Here is a 27,288-nt window from a genome sequence, read left to right as displayed (position 1 = left end):
TGAGAAAGAGGGAAGGAGATAATCCAGGGTATTAAACGAGAATGCTAATCACATTTTGCTCCTATTTTATTTTTGTTTCATTGGATTGTTTTTAGTTTTTATTGAGATATAGTTGACATACAGTGTGTAAGTTTAACGTGTATGATGTATTGATTGATACATTTATATATTCCAATATTATTATCACTGTAGTGTTAGCTAACACCTCCATTAGGTCACATGATTATCATTTCTTTTTTGTAGTGAAAACATGGACCATTATTTAGAGTAAATTCCCAGGTTATCAGATACAGTCTGATCTTGCTGTTTATGTTCATTATTTTAGCGGTGGTTTTTGGGATATCAGTTTTTATGTGAATCTGTACTACATCTAGTGAAGAATTAGCATAGCATCTCTGTAGTCAGATAACTTGTTTTACAAACTACAATGCTAAACAGGTACATAATGATTTTTTTTTAATTTTAGAATTTTATTTTTTTATACAGCAGGTTCTTATCAGTTATGCATTTTATACATATTAGTGTATATATGTCAATCCCAATCTCCCAGTTCATCCCACCACCACCAACCCTTTCCCACTTTCCACCCTTGGTGTCCCTGTGTTTGTTCTCTACATCTGTGTCTCTATTTCTGCCCTGCAAACCGGTTCATCTGTACCATTTTTCTAGGTTCCACATATATGCATTAATATACGATATTTGTTTTTCTAACTTACTTCACTCTGTATGACAGTCTCTAGATCCATCCATGTCTCTACAAATGACCCAGTTTTGTTCCTTTTTATGGCTGAGTCAGGCACATAATGATTGATAGCTTTTTTTCCCCCAAAGGAAAGACTATGGGGGTACTAAAGAATTAGTTTAAAATAGGAAGAAGGGAGGTTATTTATTTTTGTGAAACAGTTTTTCTTATATGTAAAGAAAAAAATTATGAGATGGGTAAATAGTAAGTAATTTGGGGATATAGTGTGTGACTGAGCAGTTGAGTAGCTGTGTAGGCTTCTGGTTTAGACAGTGCATTCATACAGTTCTGAATAAAAGGGTACAAAACAGGTTTTAACTGAAACGTCTTTTCTGTGTCTCTGTCCTCTGGCCACCAAGTTTACTTCCCCAGAGACAGCCATTGTTACCAGTAGATGGTTTAACTCTTCCAGAAATACATGGTGCATATACAAGCAAAAGTATGTGTTTGAGGGTTTATGTATAGTTTTCCTTTTTCCTCCCCCTTTTGTACAAAAGTAACATAGATTGTTCTGCACCTTGTTTTCCTTTTCACTTAACTCTGTATCTGGAATTCAGTTCTATATCAGTATATAAGACCTTCCTCATTCTTTATCATAGCTAGCTGCACAGTTGAAATAAAAGTTTAAGGGGAGAAGAGGCTTTCAATATAGTGGATACTTGAGACCTGAGTACATTGTCTTTTTAAGTAAAATTGCCAGTATGATCTAAATAGATTGAGAAAGTTGAAGAGGAGTTCAGAGTAGCCTCTGACATGAAGATGAAATGCATGTTTTCTCAGTAGATGATAGCAAATGTGGAAAACATTCTTTTTTTTTGCGTTATGCGGGCCTCTCACTGTTGTGGCCCCTCCCGTTGCGGAGCACAGGCTCCGGACGTGCAGGCCCAGCAGCCACGGCTCACGGGCCCAGCCGCTCCATGTTATGTGGGATCTTCCCGGACCGGAGCACGAACCCGCGTCCCCCGCATCAGCAGGCGGACCCTCAACCACTGCGCCACCAGGGAAGCCCGGAAAACATTCTTAACTATAGAAATAAAATAGCTATCAGATGTCAAGGTGTAAATGATAGACAACATTTATTGAGTGGTTACTGTGTGCTTATGCTGTATACTTTTCATCTTGTGTGAGTCATGAAAGAGTACTCTTGAGGCTGGTGGTACCGTCATCTTACAGTGGAAAAATTGAGGTTTTTAGTGGACAGTGTCATACACGAAGTAAGCAACAACATCTCTGCCTGCCTGCCACAATACTGTTAACCTTTGCTTTATATCAGAGGAAGTGCTGGAAAGATTTGATCTCTGAAACTTTTTGATTTTTAGGAAGTAATGATGTATATTTAACCCAGAGTAAAATTTTGTATAGTCTTGATAATCTGTGATTTTCAGAAGATTATATACAAAGTATACCGAAGGAACACAAAATACCACTCTGGGTTGAATATACATGGTTACTTCCTTAAAATTCAAAAGTAGTTTTAGAGATCAAATCTTTCCAGCACTTCCTCTGTTATAAAGATTAGAGATCATCTGAAAACAGTCTTCGTAGTAAGTTGAGGTAACAAATGTTGAACCTGTTTTTATATTAGATAAAATTTTCACTCAATAAAATTTAAATTTCTCCTCTTAATATTTGTGACATCTGTAATATGTTGAGTATGCATGTTTTGTTCAGTAGTGTCAGTCACAACAAATAAAAATAACCACTTGGGTTGTTGAGTATTTTGGTAAAATGTGATTCATAAAGAAACCTTAAGAAAGGTCATTTCAGTAGTCTTAACTTCAGCTTAAAACATTCATGACATATGTGTATCTTTTTTTTTCTTTTGAGTGGGCAAATCCATGTCCTTACATATTAACCCTTATTGTCAAAAAGTTAGAGCTTTTGTATTTAAAATTAATTTTTTTCAATTTCTTCTGCTTTTAAAAAGTGACACTGAAACTTTTTGGTAAGGGTTTAGCAATAATAGGAGATTTATTTACTTGATGTTACAAATAGGGTATTTATTCTAATGTTACCATGCCTCAGGGCTCTGTCTGATGTCTTATGGATGTTATTTTACTTTATTGTCTGTCTGTCTCACCCACTAGAATGTTAATAATTTCCATGAGGGCAGAATTTAAAAAATTTTTTTTGTTTTAATCACGGCTATATCCTGGATACCTGGAACAATGCCTGGCACATAGTAGGTACTTGATAGATGATGGTGGAATGAATGACTGTTGAAATACGTCACTAGTTGATTCGGAAAACATTTGGAAATACCGTGTTAGCGTTTAAAAAGATATTTTGACTGCTACTTAAATATAGTGCTGGTTACAGTAGAATCCTTATATAGTTTGCAGAGTGCCTTCTGAGATGTAGGATTGAGATAGTAGGATTGAGCCTCTGCTGGTCAGTGAGATTAGGAAAGGTACTTCCTATGGGGACTGTATTCAGAATAGATAGTAGGTTACTTTTCCTCAAAGCTACACAGTCATTTTGTTTACCTATCTTTTGAAGTGTTCCTTGAAGATATTTTGAATCTGCATCTAGGGAAAATACACTTGCCAACCGAACCGAGATATTTGGTGTTATGCTTTTTGGCGGTAACAAATAATGCTGACTGACTTTTGGGGTTTAAACATTGGATAGGGGAATCATTGTTTCTGAAGGAGTTTTATTTTTATTTATGAAATAATTTTGCGAACTGTTTGCATCAGTTGAAGTATAACAAAGTACACTTTTGTTTCTAGGTGAAAAATTTAGAGAACTAATGGATAAGTTCCTGAGGGTTAACTTCAGTAAAGGCTGCCCACCCTTGTTTACTACTTTGAAATCTTTATATTACAATACAGAAAAGGTAAAATTTGGTCTTTATTCAATTTGCTGTAGTCTTTTTACTAACTTAATTATTACAGAAAGATTTCCATGTAAATAATATGCTATGATTCAGTTATTTTCTCTATTCTAGTAATAGTGTGCACCTTCGTCTAATAATAGATGAACTGAAATTGTATGCATGTACTATAAGTAGTATCAAAGGAAATGTCAATCTGAAATTTACCGAGTAAAGGGTTTATAAAAGCACTAAAATAAAGGTTGTTGTTTTTAATGGGTATACTTTTGTAGTGGAATTTTAAGTTTGACCTTTTGTCACCAGAGGTCTATATTTAACTACTTCATAATTAATTATCTATTATTTTATGGTATGACTGTGGATTTTAAAATTTGTTATGCTTGCTTTTAGTTAGAGCATGGAAAATTGTTACTGCAACAGTAAAATGTCATTTGGCGCTGTTAGTTTTAACTAATAGGCTACATTTTAATGTAGTTTTAGCTAGGTTTCGAATGAAGAGAATCACTTTCTGCTTTTTAAAATTAGGAAATAGGCTTGGTTTTATATTAGAGAGATAATTAGAAAATCAAAAGTTAATAGAAAATAGTTATACTTCTATTTCCAAGCATTGCTTCTTATTTCTTAAGGTCTAAAATCTTGTGTTCTTTTCTTTTCTGTAATCAGTTCTTGGAAGTTACTAGTGGATAAGGAAAAGATTTTATTAGAAATGCTAAAATATTTTTAGTTAAACCTATATCACTTTATGTTTATTTAGTTTTGACCCATAATTATTTGTAAATTAGTAATAATTGTGAATAATAAAATATTGAAAAAAGTCAGTGTTAGGTATAACTGATTGACACTTTCTTCCTTTGGCAGCAGGTTTCATAAACTAAAAGGGACAACTGATAATATCTAGAGGGGACTGGCTGAGGATGACTGACAGAACTTCTGTACTCTGTTCCTACCATTGGTGCATCCAGTCTCCTTGCCAATTGGGCAGCTCCCCACTTCGGGAAAGAGACCTGTAGTACTTGACTAACAAAAAGTGTCATTTACATTAAAACAAACAAACAAACAAACAAAACTTAACAATTATTTAATGTCTGTAGTATGCTTTATTTGATTGCAATGGTACTGCTATCGATTTTTTTCTGCAATTGATTTTTTCTTTTGATTTTTTTTGATAGTGATTGATTCATATGAAAACATGTAGCAGTGCCTACCAGTAATTTTTGTAGGTTATTTAAATTAGCATTTGCCAGAATTCTTCTCTTATTCATTTAGGCAAGGGTGACAGAGAAGAAAGATGAGATAAAATGTCGGAAATAATAAAGAACATGTATGTGAATGAGAATAGAGTAGTGCTTTTGTAACACTGTCTTACAGCAAATACTGAAGACAGAATTTGTTCCTTACAGAATTCCTTACAGAATTTGTTCCTCTTAAGCTATCACTGGGCTTTCACTGGCTTTCTCAGTTTTCATAAGAGGCATAGACTTAAAAAAATAAATCCCCCCAATATTGATCCAAAATTACCATCTTAAGGTGTTAAGCATTTGTTGGTATTTTGTTTTATAAAGCTTGGAAATTGCATTTTTAAAGACGGCAGTGAGAATGCTTTCATCTATATGCGAACCTTTGACATAGTGTTAATCTTTGAGCACGCAACAGGAATGCTTACCATGTGTTTTTGAGAACTGAATTAAACTGCAGAAAATTGAGTTTAAGTTGTCAGAACTTAGTATAGTGAGAAAAAATGTACAAGTATGGGAAATCCTTCTCAAATCATTTTGATCACGTATTTGTGATAACTCAAGAGGGCATTTTGAAATTTGCACATTTCTAATCAGCAGTGAGTCCTGTTTTTAGGTAAGGGCTGCATTTTAACTCTCGAAGGATTTCAAAGCGGTTAAGGCTGATAAACAATTATAGTTTTGTAAACTTCCAAGTCTTAAAGAATAATCCATGTCAGGTACCATGAAAATAAAATTACCTTTTGGAGTTAGCTTAGGATATAGTACAAGTGTCAAAAAGTATTTTAAAAATGTCTCCAGCATTTTAAATTGTGAATTTTGACCATAAATATTTTGGTTTTTTTCCCCCCAGCAATTTCACAAGCACTTAATGTGTTATTGTGTAGTCTTGAATAACTCCTTTTTAATGACAGCATAGTCTTGTATCAAAATCATACCTCCAACTGAACTTTGATTTTCAAAGTTTTTGCAGTTAAAAAAGTATATCTTTGTACACATAGCTTTACTTAGGATTTTTGTCTCATAAATTCTCAGAATAAATTAATGGGTAAAAGGTATGAACATTTTGTTATTCTTGTAAACATCAATTTGTATCGCCACTACCAAAGTGTGTGAAAGGTTCACTGTGCCCTCACCAGCATTAGGCAGTGTTAAATATTTTCTTTTCTTATGTTTGCTTTTCTAATGAGATTTTTTTAAAAAACATAAAGAAGCTAAAATTTAATGTAACCAGATTTGCCGATCTTTATTTCTATTGTGGAAGTTCACCTGTTGTTTCAGAAACAGTTTGGAAAGTCCTCTTCCTCTTGAGCAGTGCTTCTCAAGGTGGGGCGGGGGAGGGAATTTTGTTCCGTCCCGTCCCCCCCCCCCCCCCCCCCCCCCCCGGACATTCTGCAATGTCTGGAGATGTTTTGGTTGTCAGCCTGGTGGGTGTGCTACTGATACCTAATGTGGGTGGAGCCTGGGGACGCTGCTGAACACTCTTCAGTGCACAGGACAGCACCCCCCCCCCAACCCCCAGCAAAGAACTGCGTCACCAACATGTTGGGCTGCGTAATTCTAGGGGCTGTCCTGTGCGTCACAGCATATTTGGCAGTGTCCTTGGCCTCTACCACTAGGTCAGCAGCTTACCCCCAGTATCTTTGTTGTTCTGTTAATAGCTTTATTGGGATGCAGTTCACATACAATAAAATTGACCTATTTGAAGTTTACAAATTCACTGATTTTTAGTATATTCAGAGTTTTGCAACCATCACCACAGTAATTTTAGAAAATTTTCATCACCCGAAAAAGAAACCCCATTCATATCTGCCTGCCTCACTCCCCCAACCAGGCAGCCACTAGTCTACTTTCTGTTTATGGATTTGCCTATTTTGGGTATTTCATACAAACAGAATCAAACAATATGTGGCCCTTTTTTCTCTAGCTTCTTATACTTAGCATAAATATTTTCACCTATGTGGTAGCATGAGTACTTCATCCCCTTTTATGTCCAAATAATGTCCAGTTGTATGGCTATACTACATTTTATCTATCAGTTGATGGACATTTTGGTTGTTTGTACCTTTTGGTATGAATAACGCTGTGAACGTTTGTGTACCAGTTTTTGCATGTACATGTTTTCATTTCTCTTGGGTTGCATATACCCAGGAGTGGAATTGCTAGGTCAAATGGTAACTCTATGTTTAAATTTTTTAAAAACTGTCAGACTCTTTTCCAAAGTACCTTCACCACTTTACATTCCCACAAGCAGTGTATAAGGATTCTGATTTCTATACATCCTCACCAACAATCCACTTGTTATTATATGGTATTTGATTATGGCCATCCTAGTGGGTGTGAAGTGGTATCTCCTTGTGGTTTTCGTTTGCATTTCCTTGATGACTGATTATTTTGAGCATTATTTCAAGTACTTGTTGGCCATTTGTATATCTTCCCTGGAGAAATGTCAGTTCAGGTTCTTCTCCCAGTTTTTAATTGGGTTATTTGTCTCTTCATTATTAGTTGTAAGTTTTAAATATATTCTAGGTACAAGTTTCTAATCAGATATGTGATTTGAAAATATTTTCTACCATTCTGTGGATTGTCTTTTCACTTTCTTAAAAGTGTCTTGATGAAACCCATTTAATCTTTTTTCCCTTGTGTTGTTTGTGCTTTTGTGTTGTATATAAGAAACCTATTTCCAAATTCGGGGTCATGAAGATTTACACATACTTACTTCTAAGAGTTTTGTACTTTTGGTTCTTACATTAAAGTCTTTGATTCATTTTGCGTTCATTTTTGTATATGGTGTGAGGTGGGAGCCCAGCTTCATTCTTTTGCATGTGTTTGTCCAGTTTCCCAGCACCATTTTTTTTTTTTTTCCATTGAAAGTCTTGATAGCCTTGTTGAAAGTAAATTGATCATAAATGTGAGGGTTCATTTCTAGACTCTCATTTCTGTTCCACTGATCTGTATGGCTGTCCTTAGGCTAGTATCACACTGTCTTGATTACTGTAGCTTTGGGGTAAATTTTGAAATTAGGAAGTGTGAATCTTCCTAGTTTTTTTTTTTTTAATATTCTTTTGGCCATTAAAGATTTATTTTATTTCCATTTGAATTTTAGGATCAGTTTTTCAGCTTCTACAAAGAAGCCAGCTGGGATTTTATAGGGATTGCATTGAATCTGTAGATAGCTTTGGGAAGTATTTCCATCTTAACACTATTAAGTCTTTCAGTCTATGAACATTGGAAATTTTCCATTTATTTAGATTGTCTTTAATTTCTTTCAACAATTTTTTTTGTAGTTTTCAGTTTATAAGTCTTATACATCTTTTGTTAGTTATTCCTAAGTATTTTATTTTTTTTATGCTATGCTAGATGGAAGTATTTTCTTTCTTTTTTATTATATAGTTTCATGTGTACATCCTAAACATATAGGGCCAATTATAATTTGACATCTGTGTACACTATAAATTGTTCACCACTACAAGCCTAGTTACCATCCATCACCATACAGTTGACCCCCCCGCCCTGCCTTCACCCATTTCACACCCACCCCCTAACCACCTTCCCCTCTGGTAACCACTAATCTGTTTTCTGTGTCTGAGTTTGTTTTTGTTTTATTTTGTTTTCTTTAATTTTTTTTAAGATTCCACATATGAGTGCAATCATGTGACATTTGTCTCTGTCTGATTTATTTCATTTAGCATAATACCGTCGAGGTCCATCCATGTTGTTGCAAATGGCAAGACTTCATGATGGCTGAGTAAATAGTCCATTGTATATATATACACCACATCTTTATCCATTCATCCATTGATGGACATCTAAGTTGTTTCCATATTTTGGCTATTGTAAATAATCCTGCAGTGAACATAGGGGTGCATCTATCTTTTTGGATTAGTGTTTTTGTGTTCTTTGGATTGGAATTATTTTCTTAAATTTAGTTTTCAGGGTTTTTTTATTGCTAGTATATAAAATACAGTAGATTTTTATATATTGTTCTTATATTCTGTAACCTTGATGAACTTGTTTATTAGTTGTTATAGTTGGTGTAACGAATTTCTGTCATCAGCAAATAGAAAGTTTTATGTCTTCCTTTCCAGTCTGTATCCTTTTTATTCATTTTCTTGACTAATTGCCCTGTCTAGAGAACCTCCAGTCAGTGTTGAATAGAAATGATGAGAATTGACATTTTTGTTTTGTTCTTGATCTCAGTGGGAAACATCTAGTCTTTCTCCATTAAATATTGTGTTAACTATGGATTTTTTTGTATATGCCCTTTATAATGTTGAGGAAGTTCCCTCCTACTCCTAGTTTGTTGAGCATTTTTATTGTGAAAGGGTGTTGGATTGAGTCAAATGGTTTTTCTTTGTCTATTGAGATGATCATGTGTTTATTGTTTTTATTCTGTTGATATTGTATATTACATTATTTGATTTTCAGATGTTAAACAACCTTGCATTAGTGGGATAAATCCCACTTGGTTGTGCTGTATAATTCTTTATATATGTTGCTATGTTCAATTTGCTGGTATTTTATTAAGGATTTTTGCATCTATATTTCTAACAGGTACTGGACTGTAGTTTTCTTGTGATATCTTTGTCTGGTTTTGATATGAGGGTAATAATGGCCTTATAATGAGTTGGGAAGTGTTCTCTCCTGTTTTGTTTTGTTTTTTTTGAAAAGTATGTGAAAATTGGTATTGGTATTAAATATTTGGTAGGATTTACCAGTGAAACTATCTGGGCCTGGACTTTTCTTTGTGGGTAGTTTTTGATTACCTGTTGAAACTCTTTACTTGTTATTGATCTATTTATATCTTCAATTTCTTCTTATTTGTGTTTCTAGAAATTTGTCCATTTAAGTTATCCGGTATTGGGATATATGTTCATCATATTCCTTTATAATCATTTCATTTCCAGTCAGTAGTAAGTAATGTCTCTTCTTTAGTTTTTAGTTTTAATAGCTTGAGTCTTTTTCTTGGTCAGTCTAACTAAAGGTTTGGCACTTTTGTCAATCTTTTCCGAAGGCCAAGTTTTGGATTTGTTGATTTCCCCACCACCCCCCTTTTCTAGTTTATTAGTTCCCAAATCTAATCTTTATTATACCCTTACTTATTTATGCTGGTTTTAGGTTTAATTTGCTCATCCTTTTCCAGTTTTTTTTCCCAACATGCGCTTAGTGTTCTGTATTTTTGTTTTTTACTTTGCAGATTTAATCGATGAGAAAAATGTTTTTTCTAAAGATAAAGATCTATGTTTGCACAGAAAGATACTGAGTAAAATCAGTTTTTATTTAATTTTAGTTCAACTGTCAAGGCTACAGTATATACATTAAAAAAAATTGTTGTAGTGTTTTAAAAGAAACCAGAATGACCCTAAATAAGAGGTGGAAATTAATTCTGGGCTTCCATTTTCACCTATAATGGAAAGTACTTTGCAGTTTGTTCTGTAGCTATTCACTGTGTCAGACTATTGAGTGAAGGCAGTGAATCATCAAGGTTTGTGTGGGTTGTTACAGTGCATTTGATTCCATTGAAGCTGGACGTCAGTGCACAGGTGCAGTGAATATGAGTAAGAACATGGAAATTGAGTACTTGATGAGACTGACTGGATGAAGCATAGATGTCTCAACAAAAAGTGTATATGGCTGTCCATACACAGGAAGGGGAGGTCGGCCGTTTCCCAGAGGACACTTTTTTGGGGTTAAATCTGCCCATACTATGAAAATATTCCAAGATCCTCATTCAGTTAGAGAACGTGTAGAGGTACGTGTGCCCTTTAGAAACTGGAGACTGTAGGCCCAAAGAGTTACAAAAAGTTGGCCTGTTCAGTGAGGAAAGAGAACCATCATGAACTTCATTGGAATATTTCTACGGGAAGTACTAAATTGTTTGGCTGTTGTTAGTGGGAAACAACTATAATTTGTTGGTGGAGGTGGTGGGTAAACTAGATTTTGATCCTGGAATATATTATCTGTAAGGTATCTTCGGTTCTTTCTTTATTTTTAATTAACTCAGGCAGGTATAAAATTTGAGTTTTATATCTGTTTACTACCTAACTGTAATTGTGAAGGTAAGTTAGGAAAAAAATGAAGCTAAACAGCATTATAAAAATATTAGAATTCTGTTATCATTGTAAAAATGGCTTCACAGTTAATAGTCAAGCAAAATGATTCTAAAAATGCTTCATTTCATATATACTTTTGGAAAACTAGGTGTTTCAGAAGGGGATATAGGGGAATAATTGGCAAGGAAAGCAAGAGTTTGATTAGTATTTCAGGGCAATACAAGGAATTTTTTTTCTTAGATGCTCTAAGTAATAGAAGGACTACTTTAAGAATGTTTCTTTGGGAGAATCCTGGATTTCTCACGAAAAGGGAAAAAATGAGTCAATAACAGTTCTATCTTTAAAAATTCTAGAAGGCATTATTTGCAGTGGTAACAGTATCAGAGTTAGTATTTTTCAGACATGCTGATCAACAGTTAATGGTAATTGTAATGATGTTCATAAATTCATTTTTTCTTTGTTTAAAAACAGTTAAATTTTGAGAGAAGAAAATAAAAGCAAGTATTGGTTTGGCCAGAAAGTTCTTTCAGGTTTTTCCATAACATCTTACAGAAAAACCCAAACAAACTTTTTGGCCAACCCAGTACTTTTCCAGGTATTCCAATACCTAGGAAGGTATCACAGTATAGTATAATGTCTGCTGACATTTCTTAATCCCCTTCACAATTTTTGCCAAATCTACATAACACCTATAAGTGTTATTTTTTAAAATATTTTTCAGTAATTTGATTACTTTTTTTTTGTTTTTCATAAAACCACAGATTTATGCTAGTATCATTTTTATAAAACACATAAAATTAAAACCTAACTTAAAAAGTTTCAGTTGGTGAATTAGCTGTAATCATCTCATGTTCCAGCATGGGCACCACTCTTTGGGAAATGCTGGTATAGGGAAAAGAGTATTGCTTTGGAATCAGGCCTCGTTTGGAATCCTGACTCCATCACACATTTGCTTGAGCAACTACCTGAATCTGCTTCTGGATCATAAAGTTGGGGAAGATAATACTTAAGGAGTTGCTGTGTTCTTTAATTAAATGATAAAGTTTGTAAAGTGCTTGGTTCAGAGAGGGTTTTCAAGAACTGGTCATTCTCTCACCATCCCCACCCATCACACCTCATCTCTGCAAGAAGTTACCTAGTTTCATTTTAGTGTCATAGTTCTTGGACAACTTATCTCTAGCTAGCTCCTTAGAAACCAAAATTGTCACTGTTAATTGTACATTTATTAGAAATTAATCCAACAATTTTGGTCCCTGTTGATAAACTATTGTGCCTAGTTTTCTAATTTGGGTTAAAAAAAAAAATCCGAAAAGACAGTTTCAGTGCCTTTCATGTTACAGTAACATTTTAAATGGGATCTGTATTTATATTGTGAAAAATTGTGTATCAGATGTGGTTTGTAGGGCTTTGTCTTTAAGCTTAGTAAAGAATTCTTTTAACTCATACATAAGAAAAGCTGGATAAGGGCAGTAATTTAGGAAATTATCTACAAAAGTCACAACATTTGCCCAGGTTAGATTTTGTTAGCAAAACAAAGCTTTTTCAACCGTGGTCAAAGTATAACTGTTAGAAGAAAATATTTAAATCAGGAGAAGGTGGTTGAACTTGGAAATTTTTTCAGTTCATAAAAAATTTTGACTGTATGATTTAAGCTGTCTATTTTGAGGCTTAAAGTTTTATTGTCATCTTAGATACCTAACAAGTGGATTGGCTTTCTTGATTTTAATTGGCAGCGGCAGATAGCTATTTTCAAGAAGAATAGCCATTAACATGTTTTGCAAGAAAGGAGTTGAATATACAGTTATATTGTATAATTGAATATAGTTATACAGTATACAATTATATAATTGAACGTACAGTTATACAGTATTATTGAAATATAAATGGTAAGTAAACTTGAAGTAAAATGGGTCCTTTATACCTTAGTAAAACTCCTTAGACTAACTTTCATAGACAAGTTTGGAAAATTGAATTGTTCACTTAATTACTGAGTGAGTGACTATAATATGCATTTTTTAGATTCAATAAATATGCCTAATAAACCAGGAAGGACAGTGTTTTCTGCAGTTTTTTTATTTAGGACATTTCATGTGAACTTTCCATTACCTTGATTTATTTCCTCAATTAAATCTTGTTTTGAAGTTCTGAAGCTGGATATTCTATTTTATTCAGTAGTATTTTACACTCCTTTATGAAGAATTATGTGTAACTTCAGTATATATTTTGTTGTACTTTAAAAAAATGATTAAAACTGATTTAAAAAATTTATTTCACCCTAGAGATGGAAAGGTACACCCTTATTTAAAGCTCTAGCTGTGGTTTTAGTAACTGCCAGTAGATGGCAGTGTAAGTTCATGGAAAACTATTTGCTTCCATAAATTGAGTACTGAATTTCTAAGCCTGAACGTTTTTTAAGTTACACATACTCTCAGTGAGATTGATCCTGGTGGGTTAAAAATGCCTATTACTTTTTTAAAAAATAAATAAATAAATAAATAAATTTATTTTTGGCTGTGTTGGGTCTTCGTTGCTGCGCACAGGCTTTCTCTAGTTGCAGCGAGCAGGGGCTGCTCTTCGTTGCGGTGCGTGGGCTTCTCATTGCGGTGGCTTCTCTTGTTGCGGAGCACGGGATCTAGGCGTGTGAGCTTCAGTAGCTGTGGCACGCGGGCTCAGTAGTTGTGGCTCGCGGGCTCTACAGCACAGGCTCAGTAGTTGTGGCACATGGCCTTAGTTGCTCTGCAGCATGTGGGATCTTCCTGGACCAGGGATCGAACCTGTGTCCCCTGCTTTGGGAGGTGGATTCTTAACCACTGCACCACCAGGCAAGTCCCTAAAAATTCCTGTTAGTTATTATTTTGCTTTGTAGTGATAGTCTTATTGCAGCATTTTAAAAAAGCAGTTCTCAAATTTTAGGGTATATCAGAATTATCTGGAGGCTTGCTAAAAGCATTGCTAGACTCAGAGTTTCTGATTCTATAAATACGGGGTTTGGTCAAAAATTTGCATCTCTAACAAACTACCAGGTGATGCTAATGCTGACATTTATGATATTAATGGGCTGAGGATTGCACTTTTAGAACCACCTTTTTGTTGTTATTGTTTTATTGCAGCAAAATACACTTAACATAAGATTTACCATGTGGACCATTTTTAAGTATACGGTTTAGTGGTATTAACTACATTCACATTTTTGTACATCCATCACCACCATCCATCCCCATAACTCTTTTCATCTTTTATAACTGTAACTCTGTACCCGTTAAACAATAACTTTCTGTTTTTCCCTCCCTCTAGCCCCCGGCAGCAACCATTATACTTTATGTCTTTATGATTTTGACAGCTCTAAGTAGCTCATATAAGTGGAATCATACAGTAATTGTCTTTCTGTGACTAGGTAGGTGATTTCCCTTAGCATAATGTCCTCAAGTTTCGTCCCTGTTGTAGCACATTTCAGAATTTCCTTTTCAAAGCTTAATAATATCCCATGGTATGTCTATACCACATTTGCTCACCCATTCTTCCTTCCATGGACACTTGGGTTGCTTCCACGTTTTGACTGTTATGAACAATGATATGAACATGGATGTACAGATATTTCTTAGAGATCTGCTTTCAGTTCTTTTGGATATATAGTCAGAAGTGGAATTGCTGGATCATTTGGTAGTTGTATTTTTAATTTTTTGAGGAACTGCCGTATTATTTTCCGCATCACCTGTACCATTTTCCACCAGCAGTGCACAAGGGTTGCAATTTTTTTCACATCCTTGTCTACAGTTGTTTTCTGTTTTGTTTTGTTTTAAGGTAGCCATCCTCCTGGGTATGAGGTGGCATCTCACTGTAGTTGATTTGCATTTCCTTAGTGACTAGTGATGTTGCACATCTTTTCATGTGCTTACTGGCTATTTGTATATCTTTGGAGAAATGTTTATTCAAGCATTTTAAAAAACAGTTATTTTGGGGGTTTTTTTGTTTTGAGGTATGTGGGCCTCTCACTGTTGTGGGCTCTCCGGTTGCAGAGCACAGGCTCCAGACGCACAGGCTCAGTGGCCATGGCTCACGGGCCCAGCCGCTCCACGGCATGTGGGATCTTCCAGGACCAGGGCACGAACCTGCCTCCCCTACATTGGCAGGCGGACTCAACCACTGTGCCACCAGGGAAGCCCTATCAAACATTTTTGAATTGGATTTTTGTTGTTGAATTTTAGTTCTCCATATATTTTGGATATTAACCTCTTATCAGATACATGATTTGCAAATATTTTCTCCCATTCCGTGGGTTGCCTTTTTACTCTATGGATGGCATCTTGGTGTACAAATTTTTTAATTTTCATGAAGTCCAGTTTGTCAGTTTTTTCTTTTGTTACCTGTGCCTTTGGTGTCATATCCAAGAAATCATTGCCAAATCTAATATTGTGAAGTTTTTGTCCTATGTTTTCTTTTAAGAGTTTTATTGTTTTAGGTCTTACATTTAGGTCCTTGATCCATTTTGAGTTAATTTTTGTACCTGGTATTAGGTAAGGGTTCACCTGCATTCTTTTGCATGTGGATATCCAGTTTTCCCAATACCATTTGTTGAAAAGACTTCTGTTTCTCCAATGATTGGTCTTGACACCCATGTCAAAAATCATTTGGCCATATATGCGAGGGTTTATTTCTGGACTCTCTGTTCTATTCCATTAGTCTCTACATCTGTCTTTAAGCCAGTACCACACTGTTTTGATTACAGTAACTTTGTAGTAAGTTTTGAAATCAGGAGTGAGTACTCTTGGTTTTGTTCTTTTTTAAGATTGTTTTGGCTCTTTGGGGTTCTTTGAGATTCCATGTTAATTTTAGGATGGGCTTTTCTATTTCTGAAAAAAAAAAAAGGCATTTGGATTTTGATGGAGATAATGTTGAATTTATAAATCTCTTTGGGTAGTATTGATATTTTAATAATAATAATATTAATTTTTCCAATTCATGAATATGGGATGTTTCCATTTATTTGTGTCATCTTGAATTTTTTTCATCAGTGTTTTATAGTTTTCATTGTACAAGTTTTTCACTTCCTTGGTTAAGTTAATTTCTAAGTATTTTATTCTTTTTGATGCTGTTGTGAATGAAATTGCTTTAGTAATTTCCTTTTCAGATTGTTCATGTGTGTGAAAGTGCAGCTGATTTTTGTGTATTGACTTTTTGTATCTTGTTGCTTTGCTGAGTTCATTTATTCTAACAGGTTTTTTTGTGAAATCACTAGGGTTTTCTACTAGTAAGATCATATCATCTGCAGAGATAATTTTATTTTATTTCTTTCTTTACTATTTGAATACCTTTTATTTCTTTTTCTTGCCTTCCAGCAGTAGAACTTCCAGTACTGTGATGAGTAGATGTGATGAAAGCAGTCATCCTTGCCTTATTCTTGATCATAATGAAAATGTTTTTCAGTCTCTCACCATTAAGTATGATGTTCATTGTGGGTTTTTCATATTTGGCATTCATTATATTGAGATAGTTTCCTTCTATTTATAGTTTGGTGAATGTTTTTATAAGGAAAGGGTGGTGAATTTTGTCACATACTTTTTCTGCAGCAATTGAGATAATCATGTGGGTATTTTTCCTTCATTTTGTTGATGTGGCAAGTTATATTGATCAATTTTTATGTTAAGGTATCCTTGCATTTCAGGAATAAATTCATCTTGGTCGTGGTGTATAATCCTTTTAATATGCTGCTGAGGCATGTTTGCTAGTATTTTGTTGAGGATTTTGCATCCATGTTCATCAGGGGTGTTGGTCAGTAGTTTTCTTGTGGTGTTTTTGTCTGGCTTTCATATGAGTAATGCTGGCCTCAGAATGAGTTTGGAAGTGTTCCCTTCCTTTTGATTTTTTGGCAGAGTTTGGTATTAGTTTTTAAAATGTTGGGTAGCATTCACCATTGAAGCCATTGGGTCTAGGGCTGTTCTCTGTTGGTAGGTTTTTTGTTTGTTTGTTTTTTAAAATAATTTTTATTGGAGTATAGTTGCTTTACAATGTTGTGTTAGTTTCTGTTGTACAGCGAAGTGAATCAGCTATATATATATATATATATATATATATATATATATATATATATATATATATATATATATCTTTTTTGGATTTCCTTCCCATTTAGGTCACCACAGAGCATTGAGTAGAGTTCCCTGTACTCTACAGTAGGTTCTCATTAGTTAATCTGTTTTATACATAGCAGTGTATATATGTCAATCCCAGTTTCCTAATTCACCCACTTCCCCTTCCGCCCTTGGTATCCATATGTTTGTTCTCTGGTAGGTTTTTGATTTCTGGTTCAATCTCCTTACTAGTTATAGGTCTATTCACATTTTAATAACCATTCTTTTTAAACAGTCTTTGCTTTAAAAATCTTATTAAAATAATACAGCATTATTGTGTTTTAAAAGAGTGTCCTCATATTCTACTACCCTAATCTATTTGTTCATATTTCCATTGAGTATGTCTCTATACATATATGTTTTAGTGAAGTCATAATGTGTGTAAATTCTTTTCATGTTCTGTTTTTTATATGTTACTTACATATTTTCCCCTACTTTTAATGTGTACTGTCCCACCTATTCCTTATTGCCCTTCTATCTAAGAGACTTATGCCCTTCAATGCAACATTCTTGTCAGAAAGATATCATGTAAGCCTGAGAAGTGTTTTAATTTGATCTTTTTTGTGTTTTTGACTGCTGTCAGTGGGATGGTTCTAAAATAATACTGTATTGGTCACATACTGTTATAAGTTTTAATGGTTTTTCTTTACTTTTGACCTTTGTTTTTCTGAAGTTCACAAAGAAGGTGGTTATACTTTCTAACTCATTTTGAACAGGTAACATCAACAGACATTTAAAACAAACCATGCATAGAAGCTACTTTTTTCCCCTGCCACTTCTAATTCATGTCACTTTTCTTTTGCACTTTCAGGGCATAGCATGTTTACAGTGTAGTGTATAACATTTCAGTCCTACCTAAGTGCAGCATTGGAATGAAAATCTATCAAAATGATCACTAAAAACCAAGGTAGTTTAAACATCTAGTTAGTTTACTTAACTTCTTCCATCAACTCACTGTATAATTTAATTATTTCACTTGACTTTTTTATAATGAGTGACATTTTAGAAAATCTGAATATATAATGGCTTACAACTTCACCCTGTAACAATGGGAAGCAAAAGGCAAATAAATTGTTAATAATAATAAATTATACAGGTGTGTTCTTTGGCCAAAAAGAAAAAAAGTAGTGTGTGGTAACTAGTGATGATTTGTCCATCAAAACCTGAAACTATTGATACTTATTGAGATGAGAAATTAATGAGATTCTATTTTACTATTAATAAAGAGAGCAAGTACGTTTTCTGTTTTTCTCATTTTCCCCCAACACAGGGAGTGGGGAAAAGCAGACACCCCAATTTATAGTTAATTTACTGAAATAAGCTGTATATTGCTTCCAAATCTAATTTAATCCATAGTAAATAAAAATACCTTCATAAAATATTTAAAAATTTTAAAACGATGTTTCTTTAACAGATTTCTATAATCCAGGAGCTTGTTACTAATTATGAAGCCTCTCTGAAAATGTGTGACTTTTTTAGCCCTTATGGTAAGTTTAAATTAGATTGAGTTGAAATTTGATTACTCATTTCGATCCATTTTTAGTCACTTACACTAACACTATCTTATGTTTATTATGTGTGTGCTACATGATAGCTGTTCCCTAAATAGTTTTTGAATTAGTGAATGAAATGAGAAGAGCACTTGCAATCTTAAGTAATTAAAAATGTCTTAATCTTGTCAGGGGGGAGTTAACTCCATTTTAATATGAATAAACAGAATTGAGAGGTTGAGCAGCTTGACCAAGATCAAGTAGTTAGTTTATGTTGAAATGTATTTTTCCTGAATTCCTACTTCTTTGTTCTTTCTACTCTTATATTACTTTAAATCCTGTATAATTTGGTTCTTTGTTTTTCTGTTTGTAGGGGCATATGTAAATCAAGGCAGCTTTATTTAGAAAACACTCTAGAATGCTTTCAGTCATGCAAATGGTAACTTTGGTTTCTTCTTGCATCTTTTATTTGTTATTGCCCTTTTGTTCTTGTTAGTTTGAAACAAATTTCACAATAAAATAACAGACACAGAAGTAAATAATGAACCCTCAGTGTCCCCATCACCTACCTTCTTTTATCAGTGTTTCGCTGGTATTATTTAAAGTATCTTCTGTCCACTTTTTTTCCTGGAGTTTTTTTTTTTTTTTTTTTTTTGGGGTGGGGGGTGGAAGGCGGGCCTCTCACTGTTGTGGCCTCTCCCGTTGCGGAGCGCGCAGGCTCAGCGGCCGTGGCCCACGGGCCCAGCCGCTCCGCGGATCCTCCCGCACCGGGGCACGAACGCGTGTCCCCTGCATCGGCAGGCGGGCTCTCAACCACTGCGCCACCAGGGAAGCCCCTCCTGGAGTATTTTTAAAGCAGACATTCTGTTTCCCCTGTCAGTACCTTAGTATGCATCTCTAACTGTTTAAAACACTTAAACACAAGATGTAGCCACAGTGCTGTCTTACACAAAATTAACTCTCATACCACAGTACCAGTCCGCATGCAAATTTTCCCAATTATTTAAAAAATTGTATAACTGGTTTATTTGAATATGGATCCAAAAGGTCCACACTTTGCATTTGATTGTTATGTCTCTGATATTCTTTTAATCTTGAGCAGTACTGTCCACTCCTTTCCCTTTTTTAAAAAAAAAAAAAGCCTGTTTGTCAAAAGGTCATTTGTCTTGTGGAACATTCCATGTTTTGAATTTGGCTGATTGTTTTCTCGTGGTATCATTTAATACATTTGCTGTCATCCATATTTCTTAAAAAGTTCGAGTTAGATTTACCGACTTTTTTTTTTTTTTTTTTTTTGTGGTACGCGGACCTCTCATTGTCGCGGCCTCTCCCATTGCGGAGCACAGGCTCTGGACGCGCAGGCTCAGCGACCATGGCTCACTGGCCTATCCGCTCTGTGGCATGTGGGATCTTCCCGTACCGGGGCACGAACCCGTGTCCCCTGCATCGGCAGGCGGACTCTCAACCACTGCGCCACCAGGGAAGCCCCCGACTTTTTTGGGGGGGGGGCATTGCCGTGTGGCAGGTGAGATCTTAGTTCCCCAACCAGGGGTTGAACCCATGTGCCCTGCAGTGGAAACGTGGAGTCCTAACCACTGGACCGCCAGGCAATTCCCCTAGATTTACAGACTTGATTAGATTCAGGTTCCATGTGAATACTTCATATGTGACACTTTGTACTTCCTGTTATATCACATCTGAAGGCACAAAACATTCTGGTTGTCTCTCTTTTTGTGATATTAAGATTGATCAGGGTTTTGATGTTTGTCAGCCTAATCTGCCCATTAAAAGTTCTTCATTGGCCACTCACCTAATGATTTTTGCAGCCACTGAGAATCGTTGCCTTCATCCCTTATTTCATTCTAATCATCATTCCTTCTGCATTTATTAGCTGGAATTCTTATAGAGAAGTTTTTTTTTTATTAGTTATCTATTTTATACATATTAGTGTATATATTGTCAATCCCAAGTAAAGAACTTTTCTTCATCAAATATTTGTTTCTCCTGAAATATAGTTTATATGAGAGGAGCAAGATAAATTCTTGGCTCTTTGTCTATGTTTATTATTTGTGTTTTAATTTTATGCTAATCTGTGTGTTTTCATTGTTGTCATTTCATTTGGTCATCTAGTCTAGGAGACCTTCTGTGTTTTCTACTCATGCCACATGAGTAAATTCTCCTTTCTGCTCTTTCTACCTCGTTTTATACCTGTGTGTCTTCCCTTCTGAAATCCATTTGAGAGCTTGGTATTTCTTTATATCTACCCCTCTGTAAGCTTGAGTGTATAGAATGGGGAACCAGATAGAGCTCTGCTGATTCTGTGTGACCATCCTGTCAAGAATGTGTCCTCCTAATACCCTTCAATTTTGAGTTTCCCTAATGTAGTGTCGAGGCCTACTTACAATGCTAAGTAAGCCCTGGCCATTCTTGCCTTTGTGGAAATTTTGCAGTGGTAGTTAGCGACATCTTTTCTTCAAGCTATTTTCCTTGACTTTTCCTGGTCCTGCTGCCTTATGCTCTCAGCCTGAGAATTCGTAGAGTTAGATTGATTTACTCCTTTTCCCCAAACTGTTTCTTTGGAGTGAGGTATGGGTAGAAGCCTATGAAACCAGCATCTTGTTTCTCTGTTTGGCTGCTACTTTTTGAACTTTATGACATGAAGTCGTATCTCTTTCTGTTGAACTTTGGTCATATTTGCTGGATTTTTACTGCTTATCATAATAGTTAATTTCACTATGCATTGGGAGAAAGAAAGTATGTGAGTTGCTCTACTTTGCCTCATTCCCTGTAAAGATTTTATATTTGTTTGATTGCAGAGAATGGGGAGACAGAACCCCCAACGACACTCCTCTGGGTTCAGTATTTCCTGGCACAGCACTTTGATAAACTTGGGCAGTATTCTCTGGCCTTGGATTATATTAATGCTGCAATTGCTAGTACTCCAACTCTAATAGAACTATTCTATATGAAAGCAAAAATTTACAAGGTAAAATCTTTGTCATGTTTTTTGAGTAGTTGAAGAATTTGGCCATTTTAAGAATGCTTGGAGTTCTTTCCGTGTAGAGATAACTTTTAGGCCACCCTGATAACCTATTCCTAATATTCTAATAATCCTAAGGAGTTTTATGTTATATAGTTGTATAGTCAGTATTAATAGTTTCATTCAGCTCTTAGTAAATATGAATTGTAATGTATCTAAAGATTTCTAGATGAATTTGACAGAAATGTAACAGATTTCTAATTGGTCTTTAAGAACTTTTTCCATTATATTGTACCCATATTCTCTTAATCATAAACAGTGATTTCTTTAATACTTTCATTTCTTAAAGCATATAGGTAATCTCAGAGAAGCTGCCAAGTGGATGGATGAAGCTCAGTCTTTAGACACAGCCGATAGATTCATCAACTCCAAATGTGCAAAGTATATGCTTCGAGCAAATATGATAAAAGAAGCAGAGGAAATGTGCTCCAAGTTTACAAGGGTAGGAAATAGCATGTCATTGTCTGAGTTAGTAAAATTAAAGTTAAGTTCTGTGGTGCTGTGTGAAGTTTGCTGCTGAAGTTCCTAAGAATTCACTTTTGTTATTAATTTTTAATCTTGTTTAGCTCATATCCTAAGTATGGTTTCTTACTGTGGTTGATGTATGTGCATGTGCTTCTGGTGGGAAATGATTAAAAAGTAATAACAGGGCTTCCCTGGTGGCGCAGTGGTTGAGAGTCCACCTGCCGATGCAGGGGACGCGGGTTCGTGCCCCGGTGCGGGAAGATCCCACGTGCCGCGGAGCGGCTGGGCCCGTGAGCCATGGCCGCTGAGCCTGCGCATCCGGAGCCTGTGCTCCGCAACGGGAGAGGCCACAACAGTGAGAGGCCCGCGTACCGCAAAAAAAAAGAAAAAAAGTAATAACAGGAGCAAAATACCTTTATACAGAAATAAGCATTATGCCATACTTCAGTGCTTATATGCAAGATTTGATTTATTCTTTTGTTTCACTAGTAATTTGTGACTGCTGTTTAATTTCTCAGTTACAGTGTGTTAACTTCATAATAGCTCAGAGAGTTCTTTCTCTGTAGAACTAACTTCTGAGGACTACTGGTCTCTGTGACATTAAGAATTTAAGTTCTTTCAAATCGTTAGGCTAAACATTTATTCCTTTTGTTTCATCTTTCACCATCCTTTCATATCCTTTTCTACACAGACTTTCTGTTATTGTAAAAACAGTACATGTTTATGGTTAAAAATATAAGGAGGCTAATGGAACAGGATAGAAAACTGTTCACACATATTTGGAAACTTGGTATGTATCAGAGGTGCTTTAAAAATCAGAGATGAAAAGATGTTGTTTGGATAATTATTAATTTGTGTTGAAAAAAATAAAATGACATCCTTATCTTACACTGCACACAGATCAGTTACAGGTGGATTAAAGATCTAAAAGCAAACCTTTCACACTTTAAGAAGAAAGCATAGAAGTTTATCTTTAGGGCTCAAGGTAGGAAACATTTCTTAAGATACCAAACACATAAAGATACAAGAGTAAAATTGATACACTTGATTATGTCAAAATTAAAGATAGTGTATAACAAAAAATAATTATAAGCAAAGTGACAAGGCAAACCATAGAATTGGAGAAGATATTTCCAACTCATATAAGAAGAAAAGAATTTATAAAGAAAGCCAAAGAATTCGCTGAAATAGTTACACATTGAATGTAACCTAGAGGCATTATGAGAAAACCATGTTTCAAGTTTGATTTCCCAGTTTTAATTAAGGTACTTCAAAGTAAATAATTTATATCTCCAAGTGCATTACATACAAAGTGGAGGGCTTCAGTGCTGGTGTTTGTAAGTTGTTTAGGATGAAAATAAGTTACCACTGTGCTCTGTGATGCTAATGTATCACTAATACAGCACCAGTATACCACCTTGTTTAAATGTTAACTAGACTCTAGTTGTGTCTGGGTGTTAATGGAAACCCCTTATAATTTAGAAGCCACAGAATAGCTTGAACTTTTATTGTGAAAATTTAACTACTTGCAAGAATGATGTCATAGAAACATTACACACACACACAATACTCAATAAGAAAAAGATGAGACAATACAAATATGGGCAAAGGAGATGAATAATTAGTTCACAGAAGTAGAATATGGAATGGCCAAAAGATACCTTCATTAGTAATCAGGGGAAAAAAACAATATATCATTTTTTACCCATGAAATTACCCAGAAATTTAAGACTGACATTACTTGGTATTGACAAATGGTATGTCATTCATACACACACAGACACACACATGCACACACATCTCACATACGTATACCATATATCTGTGTTGTGTATATATTTATGATGAGAAAGAAACAACGTATGTTCTATGCATGTGATGTACATATACACATATAGGTTTAATTTTTCATTAAAGGCTACTACTTATAGACCATTTGTTGTTTCTCTCTCATTGTAAAAGAGCTTTTTCTTTTTCTTGTTTTTTTAAATTTTTAATTTATTTTTGGCTGCGTTGGGTCTTCATTGCTGCACATGGGCTTTCTCTAGTTGTGGTGAGTAGGGGCTACTCTTTGTCGCAGTGTGCGGGCTCCTCATTGCAGTGGATTCTCTTGTTGCGGAGCACGAGCTCTAGGTGCGCAGGCTTCAGTAGTTGTGGCATGTGGGGTCAGTAGTTGTGGCTTGCGGGCTCTAGAGTGCAGGCTCAGTAGCTGTGGTGCACGGGCTTATTTGCTCCACAGCGTGTGGGATCTTCCCGGACCAGGACTTGAACCCGTATCCCCTGAATTGGCAGGCGGATTCTTAACCACTGTGCCACCAGGGATGCCCTAGGTAGACTCTTTAAAACCCATTGTGTAGTAGGTTACAAACTAGTGTTTCTAAAACTCACAAGGCATAGGAGCAACAGTAACTGCAAAGTGGCAGATGTAGTGGTGGTGCAGAGTATTAGCAAGAATGATGGTAATGATCAAGGGGTAAATCCAAGAATATATAACAATCGTAAACATATACGTACCCAACATAGGAGCACCTAAATACATAAAGCAAATATTAATAGACATAAAGGGAGAAATGACAGTAACACAGTAATAGTAGGTGACTTTAATACCCCACTTACATCAATGGACAGATCATTCAGACAGAACATCAGTAATGTTCTAAATGCTTTCTAAAGCTGAAAGCATTTCCTCTAAGATCAGGAACAAGATAAGGATGCCCACTGTTGCCACCTTTATTCAGCATAGTATTGGAAGTTCTAGCCACAACAGACAAGAAAAAGAAATAAAAGGAATCCAATTTAGAAAGAAAGTAAACTGTAACTGTTTGCAGATGACATGATACTATATATAGAAAATCCTAAATGTACCACCAGAAAACTGCTAAAGCTCATTAATGAATTCAGTTGCAGGATACAAAATTAATATACAGAAATCTGTTGCATTTCTATACACTAACAACAAACTATCAGAAAGAGAAATTAAGGAAACAATCCCATTACCATAACATCAAAAAGAATAAAATACTTAGGAATAAACCTATCCAAGGAGGTAGAAGACTTGTACTCAGAAAACTGTAAGACACTGATGAAAGAAATTGAAGAGGTCATAAACAGATGGAAAGATATATTGTGTTCATGGATTGGAAGAATTAATATCGTTAAAATGACCATACTACTGAAGGCAATCTATAGATTTAGTGCAGTTCCTATCAGAATACCAAGGGTATTTTTTCACAGAACTAGAACAAATAATTTAAAATTTTTATGGAAACTCAAAAGACCCTGAATAGCCAAAACAAGCTCCCTGACTTCAGACTGTACTACAAAGCTACAGTTATCAAAACAGAATGGTATTGGCACAAAAACAGACACATAGATCAGTGGAACAGAATAAAGCCCAGAAATAAATCCCACACACTTATGGTGTGGGATTAATTAATTGATCTACAACAAAGGAGGCAATAATATACAGTGGAGAAAAGACAGTGTCTTCAGTAAGTGGTGCTGGGAAAACTGGACAACTACATGTAAAAGAATGAAATTGGAACATTCTCTAACACCATATACAAAAATAAACTCAAGATGGATTGAAGATCTAAATGTAAGACTGGAAACCATAAAACTAGAAGAAAACATAGGCAGAATACTCTTTGACATAAATCATTGCAATTTTTTTGAATCTGTTTCCTAAAGCAAAGGAAATAAAAGCAAAAATAAACAACTGGTACCTAATTAGACTTAAAAGCTTTTTCACAGCAAAGGAGACCATTAACAAAATGAAAAAACAACCTACTGAATGGGAAAACAGATTTGCTAATGATGTGACCCATAAGGGGTTACTATCCAAAATAAACAGCTTATACAACTCAACATCAGGAAAACAAACATCATGATGAAAAAATGGGCAGAAGACTTGAATAGACATTTTCCAAAGAAGACATACAGATGGCCAGCAGGCATATGAAGAGATGCTCAAACGTCGTTAATCATCAGAGAAATGCAAATTAAAACCACAATCATCAGAGAAATGCAAATTAAAACCACAATCAGGTGTCACCCTCGCACCTGTCATAATGGCTGCCCTCAAAAAGACCACAAATAACAAATGTTGGTGAGGATGTGGAGAAAGGGAACACTGTTGGTGGGAATCTAAACTGGTGCAGCCAGTGTGGAAAACAGTATTGAGGTTTCTCAGAAAAAATAGAAATACCATATGACCCAGCAGTTCCACTCCTGGGTATAGATCCAGGAAAAAATGAAAACACTGATTCTAAAGATATATGCACCCTAATGTTCATAGCATTATTTACAGTTGCCAGTATATGGAAGCAACCAGTGTTCATCAACAGATGAATGGACAAAGCAGATGCGGTATATATGTATATATAATGGAATACTACTCAGCCGTAAAAAAGAATAAAATGTTGCCATTTTCAACAACATGGATGGACTTGGAGGGTATTATGCTAAGTGAAGTAAGTCAGACAGAGAAACACAAATACTGTATGATACCACTTATATATGGAATCTAAAAAATAGAGCTAGCAAATATAACAAAAAGGAAACAGACTCTCAGATGTAGAGAACAAATTAGTGGTTACCAGTGGGCCGGGAAAGAAGGGGACAGGGGCAAGATGGGGGTAAGGGATTCAGAGGTACAAACTATTGTGTATAGAGTAAATAGCTACAAGAATATATTGTACAACACAGGGAATGTAGCCAATATTTTATAATAACTGTATAAATGGAGTATAACCTTTAAAAATTGTGAATTACTGTTATACACCTATAACAAATTATTGTACATCAGCTGTATCAATTAAAAAAAGGATGATGGGTATTAGAGAAAAATAAAATTAGGAAAATAGTAGTACTGTTTAAGTTCATATAGCACCTAATCACATGTAAAATCACATGACGTTTTACAGTAAGGTAATTAAGGCTCTGAAGAGGTTACTTGAATCATCTTTGGTCACATAGTCAGTAGTACTGGGGCTCAAACTCTTCAATGCCCTTTCCACTGTGTCACAATTTTGAAGATTAGAGATCAGAAGAAAGTCCAAGAGTAGATGTAAACACAGTGATGCTTGTAGAGAAAAGTACCACCTGGAAGGCCAAGCTAGATTAGAAATAAAGTACAATTAGAAATGAGTATATAAAACTTCTTAAGTTAAAGAAATTCCCTGGTGTAAAACAAAACAAACACCCACACAGCAAATCACAGCCGACTAGGATATGTCTGAAAAGGCGGGGAAGAAAGAAGGGGAAAGGTTGGCTGTTTGAGGAGAGTAGTCCTCAAAGT

At 35.2% G+C, this 27,288-nt stretch overlaps 1 protein-coding gene across 11 annotated transcripts in view; it reads left to right on the top strand.

Annotated features, from left to right (window-relative positions):
• The window catches only part of NAA16 (N-alpha-acetyltransferase 16, NatA auxiliary subunit), a 67,297-nt gene that overhangs the window by 24,593 nt on the left and 15,416 nt on the right, over positions 1 to 27,288 (top strand). For 7 of the 11 annotated variants that reach the window (XR_010837348.1, XR_010837349.1, XM_059041727.2 and 4 more), the window contains 4 exons: positions 3,475 to 3,581; positions 18,409 to 18,481; positions 21,301 to 21,470; positions 21,814 to 21,966. Coding sequence is in view for 8 of the 11 variants with exons in the window: in XM_059041727.2 (XP_058897710.1) it covers positions 3,475 to 3,581; positions 18,409 to 18,481; positions 21,301 to 21,470; positions 21,814 to 21,966 (503 nt within the window). In the remaining 3 variants the exon portion in view is untranslated. Of the gene's footprint in view, positions 1 to 3,474; positions 3,582 to 4,436; positions 6,042 to 17,805; positions 17,881 to 18,408; positions 18,482 to 18,857; positions 18,924 to 21,300; positions 21,471 to 21,813; positions 21,967 to 27,288 lie in introns of those variants that run through there. The other 4 variants (XR_010837350.1, XM_067017001.1, XM_067017002.1 and 1 more) reach the window with 4 other exon arrangements.

This window comes from Kogia breviceps, chromosome 16, assembly GCF_026419965.1.
Source record: "Kogia breviceps isolate mKogBre1 chromosome 16, mKogBre1 haplotype 1, whole genome shotgun sequence".
NCBI lineage: Eukaryota > Metazoa > Chordata > Mammalia > Artiodactyla > Physeteridae > Kogia > Kogia breviceps.
The sequence above is the reverse complement of the archived record's forward strand: the minus strand, read 5'-3'. Positions and strand labels throughout refer to the sequence as shown.